The sequence below is a fragment of the Hypomesus transpacificus genome, chromosome 17 (assembly GCF_021917145.1).
Source record: "Hypomesus transpacificus isolate Combined female chromosome 17, fHypTra1, whole genome shotgun sequence".
NCBI classification, from domain to species: Eukaryota; Metazoa; Chordata; class Actinopteri; order Osmeriformes; family Osmeridae; genus Hypomesus; species Hypomesus transpacificus.
The window spans coordinates 3,300,286-3,316,310 of record NC_061076.1 but is presented as its reverse complement, the minus strand read 5'-3'; the positions used below and the strand labels follow the sequence as shown (position 1 = coordinate 3,316,310).

Below are 16,025 nucleotides of genomic sequence, written 5' to 3'. Positions count from 1 at the left end.
CAGAGATAAAGAATGGAACACAATTGTACGTCAGTTAGGAGAGTCAGTGAGTGAGTTTATAAACCTTCTCTCTCCTCGAGTTCCCAATGCAGCAGTCATGAAAGGCCTACACTTACAGTGTAACACTCCAAGGGCCTCAAAGACAGAAGACACTGTTACATAACACAGGGAAAACGTCTCAACTTGTGCACATGAAAAATATGGAGAGTTCATAAGTGAGATCTCCCCCCGGGCTAAAGCGTCCCAGTGATCTGTGCTGACAGAGCTGGCAGATACCCGGGGCAGGGTGGATGTTCTTACTAGTGAGGGGGACTTGGATGGATGGAACATGTCGAGGAGGGGAAACAACTGTATCATTTATTAACGTGTGTGTGTGTGTGTGAGTGTTTGTGCGCGTGTATGTTACAGGGCTGCCAACTGTCATGCATTGGCGGTGAGACACACGCCATTTCAAGCAGTTCACAGGCTCCCATGCCTCACCTCACGTATTTCGGCTTGGGGGTTGCTGGGGGGGGGGGGGGTTGCTTTTTCTGTGAAATGGCCCCACCAAATCTCCCTCCAAGTTTTTGGAAAAGTTGGCAACCCTGATGTTTTGACTTCAGGCGTACCCCTTCTCAGCACATTCCACGCGTCCATAAATTCAATTGGTTCTCCTGCCAGGTTAACGCGCCACGCCCACTGAAGCAGGGTTTATAAGGGTCTCAGAGGGAGGCTGAGACTGCACCCATCTTCTTCCAGACGCAATCATGACCACCCTCTACAGACACGGGTCTATGGGCCTGGGCTCAGGAGCTTCCATGGGGGGCTACGCCTCCTCCCGCTCTGGGGGACGACAGGGCCTTTCCTCCCAGAGGTCTGGCAGTGTGTACGGAGGGGCCGGGGGCCAAGGTGTCCGTATATCCTCCGCTGGCTTTTCTTCAGGAACCAGACGTATCTCAATGAGTGGGGGCTTTGGTGCTGGAGGTGGAGGAGGTGGAGGAAGTGGTATGAGCTTTGGTGCTGGAGGTGGAGGAGGTGGAGGAAGTGGTATGGGCTTTGGTGCCTTCTCTTTGGACGCAGGGGCTGGGGGAGACGGAGGCTTCAACAGTGCCAATGAGCAGCAAACCATGCAGAACCTGAACAGCCGTCTGTCCCAGTACCTGGACAAGGTCCGCACCCTGGAGGAGGCCAACACCAAGCTGGAGCTCCAGATCAAGGAGTGGGGCCTCAACCACATCACCATCAACACCCGAGACCTTAGCACACACCAGGGTACCATCGATGACATCCGCACCCAGGTGAGTCTTCAGAAACTGGGGAGAAAAAAAAAGATAATTTTTATCAGACTTGACTGAATGTGAGAGGGAGCTGAATGTGTCAGGTAATGCGAGCTGCAGTATGTAAACTGACAGCTGGGTGTGTCCTCCACGTAAAAGATCCTGGCTGCCACTGCAGCAGTGACAGAGTTGGCTCTGCAGGTGGACAATACCAGGGTGGCAGCGGATGACTTCCGAATCAAGTGAGTTTGTTGCAGAATAAAATAAGAACCATACTTTAGGGTGTCACAATTGTATCGCTGGTACTTGTGACCATAATTTTGTGGAACCCGTCTAGCATAAGATCCCATCATAGTGCTGACGGAAGGTTCCGGTTTTTTGTCTCGGGCTGAAGGTTTGAGTATGAGCTGGGATCGCGCCAGTCTGTGGAGGCCGACATCAGCGGGCTGAAGAGGATGATGGGGGACTTTTCCTTGGAGAAGAGTGACCTGGAGATGCAGCTGCAGGGCCTGAAGGACGACCTGGCCTACCTGAAGGAGCACCGTAACGAGGTAGGCTAGTCTACACATGAGGGCTTCCTGCTCTTGAGGGGGGAAAAAAAAGAGCTTCGGAACGCCGCTCTGAGTTGACATCAGGAGTGCCAACAGGAAGTGGATGTTGTTCTTCTCGCAATCTCCTAGGAGATGCTGTCGCTCCAGAGCCAAATGAGCGGTCAGATCCAGGTGGAGGTGGAAGCGGCGCCGGCGGCCGACCTGACCCATGTCATCGCCGAGGTCAGAGAGCAGTACGAAGCCTTGGTGGGCAAGAACCGCCGAGACGCTGAGGCCTGGTTCCAGACCAAGGTAAGAGACGTCTCAAAGGCATCTAATGACTGTCAATGAGAACCTGAATGTCAAGCAAATCACATGATCGCACCCTCATCGAAAAATATCACTTTCAGTTCTTTAAAACGCTTGTCTGTGTGTGTGTGTGTGTGTGTGTGTGTGTGTGTGTGTGTGTGCATGTGTGTGTGCATGTGTGAATGTTGGCTTCTTTGTGTGTGTTCCCCTTCAAGGCAGAAGAGGTGCAGCAGAAAGTAAGTACCAGCACAGAGGTCTTGCAGACCAGCAGTGTGGAGCTGAAGTCTGGCCAGAGCACTGCCAGAGACCTGGAGCTGGAGATGCAGTCCCTCTACTCCATGGTAAAGAACTACAAACATGGCTGCCATAATACCTTATTTCCTCTTAACTTTTGTATAGCTTTTTTGTCACATGTTTGCATGTAACGTGTTCATTAAAGGAACCGTTTTAAACAGACTATTTTTTGGGCTAAAACTACAGTAATCCTATCCTTAAGCCAAAGGTTAAAATATCTAGTAGGACAAGCCACAAAAGTTCTGAAGGCAAATAGATATGTTACTACCATCCTCCCCTTACATCACAACAGCAGGCTCACTTTTCATAAAATAAAAACGATGCATGCCCTCCAGAAAATGAAGCCTCCCAAACTAAACCAGCCGAGAAATCCTAACCCAGCTCAGCCCTGACTGTGTGACCTGCCTGCCCCTACAGAAGAGTTCTCTGGAGGCCAACCTGGGGGAGATGGAGGCCCGCTATGGAGCTGTGCTGATGGGGCTGCAGGCGTCTGTCACCAGCCTGGAGAGCCAGCTGACCCAGATCCGGGCTGACACGGAGCGCAGCGGCCAGGAGTACCGGGCCCTGCTGGACATCAAGACCAGGCTTGAGATGGAGATCGCAGAGTACCACAGGCTGCTGGAGGATGACACAGTGTGAGCTGGACTCTCAATTTGGATCCTTGTCCTCCAGTCTTCCTCCTTTCTTCTGATGAGGGTTTTTTTTAACACACACACACACACACAAGAGAGAAATGATGGCATGAAAACCCTTATTATGTCGTTTCGGTCTTTTACATATTGTCATGTCATCTGCATGGCTAACATGCAAGATACTGTCTAGTGTCTACACAGTACACTTTGATTGTGTACTACACTATAGCCACAGGAACAGATGACACTATTATGGTGCTATGGTAGTCAGTCAGATGTCAGACAGATTTATAATTCTCGGCCAAGGTCTAGAATTACATCTGATGGGAAATACGATCAGCTCTTAATAGCTAGTTATAAATAATCTGCGCACTCGTCAATACTTTGATCAGCCGCTAGGTGGCAGTCTTAAAGCAGAAATGCTGCAGGCTTTGACCACCATTAGAGCGCACGAGGATCTACTGATCTTACATTTACATTTAGTCATTTAGCAGACGCTCTTATCCAGAGCGATTCATTCAGAGAAGGAATATGTTACGTCTATATCTAATCTTTGATTTTGTCAGTCTGTCAGTAATGATTGTATCTCACCAAATGTTGTTTTCACAGGTATGCGGTCAAAAGCTCTGCGGTTGACATTGAAACCTCAGGTTAGTATATATATGATATGCTATGGTCCTTACGTCAGGACACTCTAATACTAAAGCAACAGGCTATTATCAGGGCTGTCAGGTTGGAACTTTGTTAAAAAAAAAACCGTCAGAGAGAAAAAAGGGTGAGACCATCCATTTGAAGGGACTTGTCTAAGTAAATGTCCAAGGCCCATTCAGATGAAATCTGAATCTCTCATCAAGATCTCTCCTCTTCTCTCTCCATTTCTCCATGTCAGTGATTGGCTCCAGTTCCAGTCATGTGAACATCAAGACTAAGGTGGTGACCGTGGTGGAGGAGCTGGTGGATGGGGAGGTGGTGAGCTGCACTTCCTGAACTTCCAACACAGAGGAGGTGGTGCTGGAGTCATGTACTCCACCACATGATGGTGTTTACCCAAGGTCACAATAAAACATGCATCAAATCTGTTTTGACTGCTGTGCAATGTTTATCTGGCCTTTCGCATGATAATAACGTTCCCTCTCTCTCTCTCTCTCTCTCTCTCTCTCTCTCTCTCTCTCTCTCTCTCTCTCTCTCTCTCTCTCTCTCTCTCTCTCTCTCTCTCTCTCTCTCTCTCTCTCTCTCTCACACACACACACACACACACACACATACACACACAGACACACCCACACGCGGACACACACACACACACAAAACATAAAAGCAGGCTTAAGTATATGAAGGTGTATGGAAGAACACACGAGGGAGAGGAGAAATGTGAAAGGAATGAGTTGATCCCCATTCAAAGCACCAAGAGGATCCCCGTCTGTTGAAAGAGGACCCCATGCAGCCGTTCCAATGCACCACTCAACAATGCTTCAGAAGCCTAAATGGAGCTAGTTTATTCCTCTATATTATGTGTGGCTTTCATGCAAATGCTACAGCGGCATAAGAAACCTTTGATCAGGGCTTCTTTTGTGGTGGCAACCACTTAATGCGGCAGGAGTATAATGAATCTGGGGAAAACCGAGTCAGGAATGCAGGGCTCAAATTGTAAATGGAATGGCAGTCGGAAACCCAATAACTTATCTGGGATGTGAATTGAGAGCTTATAGTTACTGCTCCAACCCTTATTTTCCCCAGGTTAATAACAGCGTTTCTGCAATTGAGGCATTAGCATAAGAAGAGCCTTGGGTTTGTTGTTTACGTGACGGCACATTGGCTCCCGTTCTGATGAGGAGGGTCAGGAAGGCACTGAAGTCTAAGTGAGTGTTAAGACCTGAAGAGAAGAAGCTTCCCCATTAGGACACAGACATGTTGTACTGTGACATGTAATTGTGACAGAGGGGACTGTCAACGTGTCTGCAATTGGGCGATTACGTGCTGGATCATGCTTTTCAAGGTGCATACTGTTTTCACTTTTTTCCATGTTGGTTTTCATACTGTAGCCTGCTGTACAAATAGTGAATACAGTCTACTGGGTCATGCATGGGTGATTGCACCCCTAGGAACCCTACCACAACCAGCACCCCATCAGCCTAGCAACTCTAGTACAACTAGCCGGCCCTAGCACCCAAAGCCACCTTAGCACCACTAGCAATGCTAGCACACCTAACACCCCTGGAAGCCAGATATGCTTTATTTCCTGTTGGCTCTAGGAGGAGTTTTCTAATGCTTCAGTCTCGAAAAGGGTGTTTTCATCAACACTTGTGCTTGGACATTCCCCCCCCCCCCCCCCCTCGCTGTTTCTACAGTTTTCTTTCCTGATATGATATCTAAAGCTCCCCAGGAAATGGGTCCTGCACAGGCATACATTATGCACACCTGCTGTGCTCACTGTACATTCTTATTCAAAATGGAGCATTTCTCTCCCAGGTTCAATCAATAAGTGAGACCCATACATTAAGTGACAAAATTAAAGCTGAATTTTGTATTTATCCAGAGTCTACAGGCCAAGCGTTTCATGTGTTGTGTTAAGCTTTGCAACCCTCTCTCCCCGTCTCTGGTGAGTCATCCTTTCATTCTTCATTTTTAAAGAAGCCAGTTTAAAGCCGGATGCGACAGAGACAAACACAAGCTTCCATACAGGAGAGGGGATTTATAAACAAACTAAACTCTGATCTTAAGCAGATTTGCTAGAAGGTAATACCTAGCGAATTCCGACACGTCAGCAACAAAACGCATGTTGAATCACGCCTGCAGACCATCAAGTGAAGAATTGGCAACGCATACATTGCAGTGGATGAACTGATTTTGACACATACGGTAGAAAGCTCAGGTGGTTCTTCCCAGAGAGGCATGGTCTGCTGGGCCAGGGAGTAAACTAACTTGTCCCACAGCTCCACTTCCATGATGGCCTCGCCCTTGGGAGACAGGGTGGCCTTCACCTCCAGGTACTTCCCCACTTGTTAACCCTGATCCACTGGCTTCCTCCCTGACAAAACCCTTCTGGTTCTTCTCATAGTCTCATCTCTTTGTAAAAAAGTCTTATCACAGTCACCACTCTTGTCATGGATACCCACGGTACAAACCAATTCTTGTACAGGTTGTAGTCCCAGGGCGCAGAGAACATGATGGCTACGGTCTCCATGTAGTTGTTACTTAGTTAAAAGGTCATAGGTCAGAACACCAACACAGCCTGTTGATGACCTCACTCTTGGGGCTGAGAGGGGGTGTAGGTGTCCCTACTCTCCAGGAATACCCTGTACGAGAAACACACATCCACACATGACAACAAACTGTTCAAACATGCCATAGCAGTTTACTCAGTAGTTTGTGGGAGGGGCTATAGTAGGGCTCACTTGGGGTTGATTAGACAGTAGTCGTTGGTGAGATTGGTGATCTCCATGGTGACGTTCCTCCTGTTGTTTACGCCTTCGACATTTTTAAATGGTTGCTGTTTTTACCTATGACTCTCCAACACAGGCACATTCAGAGCTCATTTAATTGGACGTGCACAATACAGCGTAGTTAAACCGACACTTCCCTCTTTTGACACCTTTTTTCCACACAGAAACACTTTATTTCACTCCTTTCACTTCCTAATCACCCATTTGCAATTAGCATGAACAACCACGGACACACACATACACACACAGCTAGCATAGAACCTGTGAAAGGATAATTTCAAGCCACGTCTGAACAATTGCAGGTGTCATGCTCTCGGCCCCAGATTACTTATGTGTGGCCCAAAACTACATTCACTTCTCAAAATATTATCCACCCAGAGGAATAAATATAGTCTAAGTAGGCTAAATGTACAGGTGTATTTTCGAACCTCCAGAGAGACACTGTCTCTTACCTGTGTAGAAGACCTCAAGCTTTCTGCACTCTAAGAGCAAGAGGAGGGAACTCTTCTAGTAGGAAGTTTAAGCGATTCTTAAAATCAAATTATGAAATATTTCCACACCCGCTTCACACACACTCACGTGGCAACACTTTCACCCGTTACGTAATTTGGGCTCTGATTAAAAGCCTACCACATGTCGGATGGCATTGTCTGCTCCTTTGGGAAAGATAACCCACCTCTAACTCTGGGTGTTAGCTGACAGAGCAGAACAATAGACCCTTGGTGGATCTAGGCCTGTTACGTAAGGAGCAGCCACACGCAGGTACAGTCTGTACGGAGAGAATGTGTCTGCCTGTATGACTGGCTTAGGGTGGTAAGAGGCTCTGTATTTCACTCCAATAGCATCGTGCTACAGAAATACTGAGTAAGCTCAATTTCTTTCAGTTGGCACCCTCCCAAAACATCGAAGTTTACCCAAACAAGACGACACCAAGGAATTTGTTTAAATATATCTTTATTCAGGAAGGAGAAAGGCTAAGTCATTCAAACACAACAAGATAAGCAAGCTGTGTGTAAAACAGCAGCACATATCTGAATCTAGAATGATTGGAAAACAACATAACTACCAAAATGATTTGTATTCATGTAATCATCAAAATCAAGTAGATTTACCGATTGATAAAGATCTCAATGCTGTGGAAACTGGTGACGGTTTCTTCAATGCTATCGGCCCATTCTATCATAGAGCTCCACCTTAACAATAGCCTTACCCACGTTGGACATGGTGGCCCTCAGATCAACCTGAGTACTCTTATACTCTATTCCTGACCCACTGGCCTCGGTGCAGGTAAACTTTCTGAAGTTGCTGTCATAGTACATGCGCTTGTACAGGTTTTTGTCACAGGCACAGGCTACCTCGAACACGCCCACACCAAACCAGTTCTTGTACAGGTTGTAGTCGAATGGCACAGAAAAACATGACGGCCACATGCTCGGAGAACGTTCCGGTCTGCACGTGGAGGAGGTCATAGGTCAGCAGGCCCACCGCCCCTGTGGCGGTGTTGTCATCCTTGGTGAAGGAGCACACCTCGGTCTTGGTGGTGCGCACGATGGGCTGGGGGGGATGGAAGCAGTAGCCACTGGCCATGAACACTCTGGGGAGGACAGGATAGCAATGGCACCGTTTGAATGCTTCTCTCTCAGACTGGAAGCTTGCATGCCTAGATTTATTGCTCGAGACTCAGGACACATAGGTCAAAAATACACTTGACAACTTTTATAAAAAGTCTTGTTTTTCTCCATTTTTGTGTGCAGCCTTCCTGCTGAAACAGTCTGAGCTGATGGATGGAGTGTAACTGCACAGGTACTGCTGTGGACTTGAAAGTAACACCGGGTGAACTTGCATGCAGCGTGCAATGAGCCGGTGTGCGTCACCTCATGATGGATAGAAGGATACGTTCAGCTAAGTGATGTCTCACATGGAACCACCCATCCACAAAAACTCTGATGTGCCAAAGTTACTCTGAGAAACGCAGGAGCGAGAAGAATAGAAATAGCAACCCGTGTTCGTGTTCTTTTGTCGAAATCATGCCCAAATCAAGGGTTGGTGTTGGGACGTACTTTGGGTTGACGAGGCAGAAGCTGCTGCTGTCGGTGATCTCACTTCCTGTCCGTGGAGAGGCTTGCTGACACCGACTCGGCTGTCACTGACATCTTCACTGCTGGAGAGAAGGCGGATAAGACTTGGGGACATCTCTTAGAATGCCTTCTCAAACGGTACAGGGTGCAGTCCTCTTGGACTGCATATAGGTGTTCTAATACTGTCACTGTAAATAACAACAAACTACATATCAGTCCTCTGTGGGTTCCAGTCAGACATGTGTGTGTGTGTGTGTGTGTTTGTGTGTGTGTGTGTGTGTGTGTGTGTGGAATGAAGAGCCAGTGGTGTGCAGTAGGAGGGAGCTTCACTCGTAAATACAATCTGTCTTTTTAAAAAGCTATCAGCAAATCAACAGGACAATAATAATGACGACTTATCAGCGTAATTATGGACAAGATCTAGAACATCCATCTAGCTTTATTAAGAATCCCGGTATCTTCACACCGAAGATGAGGAGCTATTTGTATCTAAACAAGCTCATACCGGCAAACACAAGTTATTCAAACATCCGTCTATGAAAACGCTTTTACTTTACTACAAAGATATTAACAAACACATGACAAGTGAACTACTTTCATGGCATTGTAAATTTAATAATATTCACCCCCTAGTATGTGAACTCTTCAATCAAAGCAGGATGTTAGATTGTGTTCCTTGACATCCTGAAGGGTAACGGACAAGGGAGAGGTGGATGGAGGTGGAAGGAAAGGTGGTGGGAGTGTTTCAATCACTGCCTCAGCGGGCGTGCACCTCCCTTCCAGCTGAAACACATCCTGCCCACATCCTGCCACAGGACCGATGAGTGACAGGTGAACTTTGGAGTCAGAAAAGAGAATGTGAATTTATGAAATTACTAGTTATATTTATTTATTATGGTGTGGAGTTGAAAATATTGGATTCCATTGTGAATTTTGATGTGATGTATTGAATGCCAGGCACCAAACAGATGCCCAGATGGGTCATACATGGTGCTAAGTCTACTTGCGTCGCATATTATTAAATCTGCTCAGTTGGCCACAAAGAAATCCCGGACTCCTGCACACCCGTGAAATAGTACAGGGGTTCTGGACTGTCATTTTCTACATTCCTGTTTTGTCCGTACGTCCACATGTTTATGTTTTCTTAGTCACTGTGAAGTCGTTTCTGTTTCAATGTGTAAATGTTGCAATGAAGAGCTTGTTTCTAAACAGAGATCACAGGTCAGCTTCCTGAAAGATGAATGATCATGTTTTTCATGCTGACGGAAAACTGTTCTGAGTGCTGTTCTGACCTAAAATACCCATCATGGCAGACAGCAATACATGTCAACTCGTGAGATAGCTATTCTGCTGAGCCCTAAATACCAGCTGCTGAGGTCAATATGAGTCTGAATCAGGAAACACAGTTCTGAGTTAAGTGGATGGACAAATTATATCAAAGATTTAAACAGTCTGATCAGAGAGCAAAAAGCTTTGCCAGCAGAGTCAGATAATGTTTCAATCTCGTATGTGCAGGAACGGATGAACAACGCACTCTGTGCATCCACAGCCTCACTACAGAAGGACTGCTGCAGTAACACATGAAGGAACATTTCATGTTTTAGCTGGATAGCATGAGGGAAACACAGTTTATGGTTGCAAGTCTTGTATGGTGTACTTTCTTGGTGAGAAAGGTTGACCCGTGTGTGTGTGTGTTTGTACTAACAAGATTCTTACGTCACAGCAGGCACTTACCAGTGAAACGGTAAAGGTACTTAGATCCAGGATATCTTCAGGTTTTGAGCTGGATGAGTGTTGTCAGGGGAACCACAACACGTTCTGTTTGGAGCATACTGTGAGTATTCTGTTATGAGTTTGTAAGATGTGCTGATCACCCCTCATCACTATCAAACAGTTACTTACATTTATATTTAGTCATGTAGCTGAAGCTTTTATCCAAAGCGACTGTTCAACGTTTCTCCCCAAGCTCTCACCAGGTGGCGCCAAACATGCATTTACTATTTAAAGGTTTGGCGAATTGGACCTCTCTTTTTGACTACACAAGTAATGTACCACATTTAACTGTATGTGGAAAATATGCATTATTTTTTCAAACCATTTTTTAAAAGGATGAAGACTCAGCACACTGGGATAACATTTACAAAATGACTGGAAAATGTGATGGATGTGTCTTCATAATGCTTGCTTTGAAGTGATGGAAAAGGGTGGGATAAGAGTGGCCATATATATCTCAAAATGTCCACCTTAAATAAACAATGACTACAATCCAATTCTTTATGATACAAAAAAAATGAAAATATAAGAGTGTACTGACAAATCATGATTCTTTGTGTTGTTGCTGGTTTTACACTTCAGTTAATCTAACTCCATTACGTAATAATTGCAATTAGCTAGATAGTTCATTTAAGGCATGGGGCTGTTTTTTCAGTAAAAATAATTACAAATGAATTAAACATTTATAAAAAACATGCAGCGGCTCTGTATCAATTTCATCATGTCAACTCTCCCTGGACGCTCCACTCAGCCTGTCCTGCCTAACCTTCTATATGCTATATGCTAGATTTGAAGGCTCTGTTCTATTGTGATCCAATAATTGGATGCAAATTCACATTTCCTTTTTATCACCTGGTTTTACCATTACCAGTTTTACCATCGCGACCACACTATGAATGGGAGATTTAGATTAATCCCTCGAGCCATCAGAGTGGTCTCCAAAGGTAAAGGTTCTCAAACGTAGGCTAATGGGTGAGGGAGGCGTCGGGGATTATGCAAACTTCACAGTGTGATTAATTTTGGTCTGAAATATAAGATATCTTATGCGAAGATGCTGTGCGGGGAGAGGAGCGCTGATTGATTGCCGCAGGGGGCGCAAGGTTCTGCACGTTCACTTTTTGATGAATAGGCTGTCAGGCCTAGCGAAAAAAACCAAATATGGTGCCGTAAATGAATGTTTAAGCGATTATGCTATAAGTGTAAATATTAAAAGTCCATTATGGAGGATTACATGTGGTACCACATTGAGGGTTGCAGGAAGATGAGGACAGTTGAGAAATAGGGCTTAGGTAGCTGGATAACGAGTCCATGGCACCAACCCCACTGTGTGTGTCAGTGTGAAAGAGAAAGAGAGTGAGCGTGCCAACATGTGTCAGTCTTCTCAAGACGGTGAGAAGATAGTGGGGCTTAAAAATTGACAGGGCATGCCAGTGCATCCTGCTTCTCAAATTACAAGGTGATAAAAAGGCTGCGCAGTGGTGCACTTGAGGTGAGAGTGTGAATAAATGCCTGGTTTAAAGATGATCTGCGCTCAGCGCGGATTAATTCCCCCTCCGAAGAAAAATCGATAGCACGATGTGCAATAGGAATACATTTGTGTCACAGCCAGGGGACAAGTAGAGGAAACACAGCGCACAGTTGAGACAACACACATCAAAACAACTAAAGGAGACCCACTCTGGAAAAGGCTCAGCATGTAATGAGGCACCAACAGCCAGCCAGCCCTCTCTCTCTCTATCTCTCTCCATGTCTCTCGCTCTTTTTTTTGTTTCCCTCTCATGCTCTCACTGTCCCTTTGTCGTGCACGCATCCAGAGACGCACACACATACATGCGGACGCTCATATATACCTACTCACACTACGCTCAGTGTGAGGATTCCGCCATTTTCTCCAACAGTTATAGTCAAGGTTTGAAACGCATGCATGTGATTAGTCAAAATATGCTAATTTATTCAACATTTACTGTTTTCAGGAAAAACATATTCCATCTGATTATTTTGGCGGACGTCCTGAATGATGACCCTACCCCCCCCCCCCCCCCCCCCCCCCCCCCCCCCCTCCACTCCCCATTTTAGCAAATGCTTCTTTTCAATCAGGGACAGACCTTTCAACTTGACTATTAACTGTACCAAAAATCTATTTAAATACACACACACGAGCACAAACACATACACACACAAGCACATGATCACACATAAAAGACATAAACATTGTTACTCCAGATTCTGGCACACAAACAAAAAAAGAATTTCTAACAAAGATATTCCCTTTGTTAACTCTTGATGTTGTCCAATAGAGACTATTTACACTACCCATATCCCCCCCCCCCCCCTCTCTCTCTCTCTCTCTCTCTCTCTCTCTCTCTCTCTCTCTCTCTCTCTCTCTCCTGAGAACTTCAATGTAGGTCTACCCTTTCATTTGAGTGTAATCAGAAGCAAACTTGACAAAAGATCTTTGCCATGCAGGACTAAACCCTCTTCTTCAAAGACCAATCAAAACAAACATCTGTTTTTCCAATCTAGATAGCAGATCAACACACCCTCCATCCCATCTCCCTGCAAAGGCCTGTTCCTCTGGCTATTACCCCAACCCATGCTCTCTTACTGCATCATCCTACCATCAGTCAGTTAGCATGTCTGTCTGTCTGTCTGTCTGTCTGTCTGTCTGTCTGTCTGTCTGTCTGTCTGTCTGTCTGTCTGCCTGCCTGTCCTGACCCTCGCAGGCACGCCTTCTCTCTTCCCTCACCCTCTCACTCACTGCAGGTCTCTCCCTTTCCTCCCCTCTCATTCACTGCAGGTCTCTCCCTCTCCTCCCCTCTCAGCCCTCCCTCCTGCTGTTGAAGAAATATAATCCCATTGATCCAAAATCCAATGGGAGGCATGGCTCTGTAAACAGACTAGAGCTCAATAGAAAGCGTCTAGCACTCCAGGGAACGGGTGCTGCCAGGGGAGTGGTGTGAAGAGGGGGTCGTGGCTGGGGCGAGAAGGGGGTGGGGTTGGGGGGGTTGGGGTGGGGGGGGCGGAGAGTGGATGGACATGGGTTACAATCCGGAGCATGAGAGTGGCTTGCCGTCATTTATCAGTTTTATTGCTTTCTTGTCTTGTTGCTGGCTGCTATCACCCCCCACCTAGCCCGGCTAACCCCACGCCCCCCCCGTCCCCCTACCTAGCCGTCTAACCCCACGCCCCCCCCATCCCCTCACCTAGCCAGGCTAACCCCGTCCCCTGTCCCCCACTGCGCTGTGTTCGATCCCTCGTTGCTCCACCTCTGCAATTAAGCGTCCGTGGTTGAGGGTGAGCAGATGAAAGGTGTGACATTTTGCCTCCGACTGCCGATGAATCCAGAGCGACGGAGCGGACGGATGGGTCCAGTCTTGAATATGGATTTCTCTTTCACCACGCTCCCACACCGCACTGCTCCTCCGCTTCCTTCCCCGTCCCTGGCCCTGTCTCCTCTCCCTCTCCATAAAGTGATGGAAGCTTGCTTTTAACAGAGGGCAACCTGCGTCTGGGCCTCAGCTTAAATCACGACATGATGAGTTTAAAAGGGCACAGTGCAATGGATGGCTTTTTAACTCTGTTTCCATGGATATTTTCGCTCTCTCAATGAACCAAGTTATGTTTTCCGTGTTTCAGACTGCATGTATGTACAGCGTGTGTGTGTGTTATTGTGTGTGAGCGAGGGCATCTGTTTGTGTATAGTTTCCTCTCTGTACTGCGTCCGTGTCAGTGTCGAGGTTAGCTGTCACCGTGTGAGTCAGATGCAATGGTGCTGTGATGGAGGGATGTGATGGGGGAGCAGAGGAGCATCGAGAGGCCCAAACACAGGCACAGTGGGTTGGATGTCAAACCTCCGCACCCTCAGACAGCACACCGTCTATCCCAACTGAGGTCATCTCCTGTTTGAACTTTCCACCCCAGATGCAAGCAGGTGCCACAGGGGAAAGACATCACGCGTTAATAGCTAGCTTTGATCAGTCCATTGATTTCCTTTGGAGGGAGAGCATTCAGAGAATCCATGTCTACATGTCTTCAAACTCTGGACGACGCTCGCTTCACTCACACAGAGTTCATCGCTTTATTATCATTGAAAATGATTGACAATTGATTCATTTCGGCACTGATGGGGAAATCTGTCTGCCCACCAGACTTGAAATAATTCCCTTTAGGGTACCTCAGCCTTCTTCACAGCCACAGGCTGCAGGCTCTGAGCTGCCCGCTCGACTTGTTATAATAGGTGTTCTAGAAAAATTATAGTAATTAGAGTATCAATCAACACAATGTATAATTTGGATATAAATGATAGGCCCTCATTCATTTGAAAGTAATATTCTGCACTCATAAAACTGTTTTTCTGGTATAATCACTCCGAATTATCTGGAAATGCTATCATTAATATTTCTGTTGTGGTCAGCTTGGGACGCAGCCAGTGTTTCAAATAGAGGACGAGGTTGAAGACAGCATCGTGCAGCAGCACAAGCACAGAAACCTTCACCTATTGATCGCAGACATTGGGTGTGCTTACACAGTTACCGTACAATCCAGCCAAGTGTTGAATTGAAGAAGATTCTGGGTATGTCTGAAGGAGGCGTGGGATGTAGTGTACACAGACAGCAGAAGCTCCACCTCCCAAACCACATAGTACCTGCATAGCCAGAGCTATAGCAACAACATTGCAGTTACTTTGCACTTGATTTTTCACAGTGGTTCCCAGTGACAGAAGTTTGACGATAGAAGACATTTACTGGTAGTACAGAGTACTGAGTTATGTACTGTACAATATGTTCCTGCATGTATCCCTCCTGACTCTGTTTGAGGTTGTTGAACCTGGCTTTACATTGGAAGAAGACGCCCTGACAGCCGCTGCAAAGTCCCTGCTAAGGGTTCGAGACAAGATACAATCCATGGGAGGAAGTTGAGCATTTCCATGAATCATATATTGTTATCGTGTATCTCTACATTGGTTAGCTTCCATCTCAGCCTCTGTGAATTGAGGCTGTTTTGTGATCTCTCCACGGTTACATGGGCTTCTTTTCACACAAGCCCTCATTGGACCATGGTGACCTGATTAGTTGTATGGACCTGCCAAATTAATCAATTATCAATTATTCCACCTTCCATTGGTCCCACCAAACCCTCCGGATTATTTGTGTTATAAAGGCACAACATTATTTTAATTTAGTCTGGGCCGGCAGTTTGTGATTCCATAATTCCTGCCTATGTTTTGCAAATGCTGGAAGTGTCATTCATACAGAATACTCTTCACTCTTTGGATTTTTTAAACGTCCAATGACACCCCACCATGACAGTGAATCCATTAGAGGATTCAATGAATATTGTAGCCCAGGTGCTAAAACATCTCTGGAGCTTTATGCCAGTCGTGCCTATTGAGTTGTGGAGTGCCTCGACGAGCACCCAAACAATAAAACAAGCTCCATAAAAAAGGTGGGCACGCTTCATTACAGAAATCCTACTCTCTAATGTTTTGTCTGCACACCATTCGGTGTGAAGAGGGCCAAGGAGAACCAAATGAGTGTGTGGAAACAGGGAGCTGAATTTGGCACAAATCGTGACGCAGACCCCACAGGTGCAACGAGCCTCTCTTCATATCAGCCCAGCAGAAATGTCAAGCACCCTCCAAACAGGCAGCATTCTCAAAAAAACAACCAGAGCCTTTCTGTCATCCCTCAGACATTGGACGATCCAGAAA

At 46.3% G+C, this 16,025-nt stretch overlaps 3 protein-coding genes across 3 annotated transcripts; 1 reads left to right on the top strand and 2 right to left on the bottom strand.

Moving 5' to 3' along the window:
- The first annotated feature begins 726 nt into the window (after positions 1-726).
- Positions 727-4,083, top strand: LOC124479203 (keratin, type I cytoskeletal 13-like). The gene is made up of 8 exons (XM_047037819.1): positions 727-1,277; positions 1,416-1,498; positions 1,651-1,807; positions 1,937-2,098; positions 2,311-2,436; positions 2,807-3,024; positions 3,631-3,671; positions 3,911-4,083. The coding sequence occupies exons 1-8, from the start codon at positions 747-749 to the stop codon at positions 4,006-4,008; spliced, it is 1,416 nt and encodes a 471-aa protein (XP_046893775.1). The 5' UTR covers positions 727-746; the 3' UTR covers positions 4,009-4,083.
- Positions 4,084-4,887: 804 nt separating this feature from the next.
- Positions 4,888-6,668, bottom strand: apnl (actinoporin-like protein). Its single transcript, XM_047038182.1, is given in 9 exon segments — positions 4,888-4,894; positions 5,944-6,021; positions 6,023-6,090; positions 6,093-6,140; positions 6,143-6,215; positions 6,217-6,271; positions 6,274-6,317; positions 6,417-6,489; positions 6,665-6,668. Coding segments are annotated over 9 exon segments (450 nt in total).
- Positions 6,669-7,490: 822 nt separating this feature from the next.
- Positions 7,491-9,214, bottom strand: LOC124479219 (DELTA-stichotoxin-Hcr4a). Its single transcript, XM_047037838.1, is given in 5 exon segments — positions 7,491-7,879; positions 7,881-8,058; positions 8,525-8,566; positions 8,568-8,622; positions 9,169-9,214. Coding segments are annotated over 4 exon segments (522 nt in total). The 5' UTR covers positions 8,618-8,622; positions 9,169-9,214; the 3' UTR covers positions 7,491-7,627.
- Between the last annotated feature and the right edge of the window lie 6,811 nt (positions 9,215-16,025).

Coding starts and splice junctions, on each gene's coding strand:
- LOC124479203 (XM_047037819.1), top strand. CDS start 747: ATGACCACCCTCTACAGACACGGGTCTATGGGCCTGGGCTCAGGAGCT. Junction 1,808..1,936: donor TGAAGGAGCACCGTAACGAG/GTAGGCTAGTCT, acceptor GCAATCTCCTAG/GAGATGCTGTCGCTCCAGAG. Junction 3,672..3,910: donor GGTTGACATTGAAACCTCAG/GTTAGTATATAT, acceptor TCTCCATGTCAG/TGATTGGCTCCAGTTCCAGT.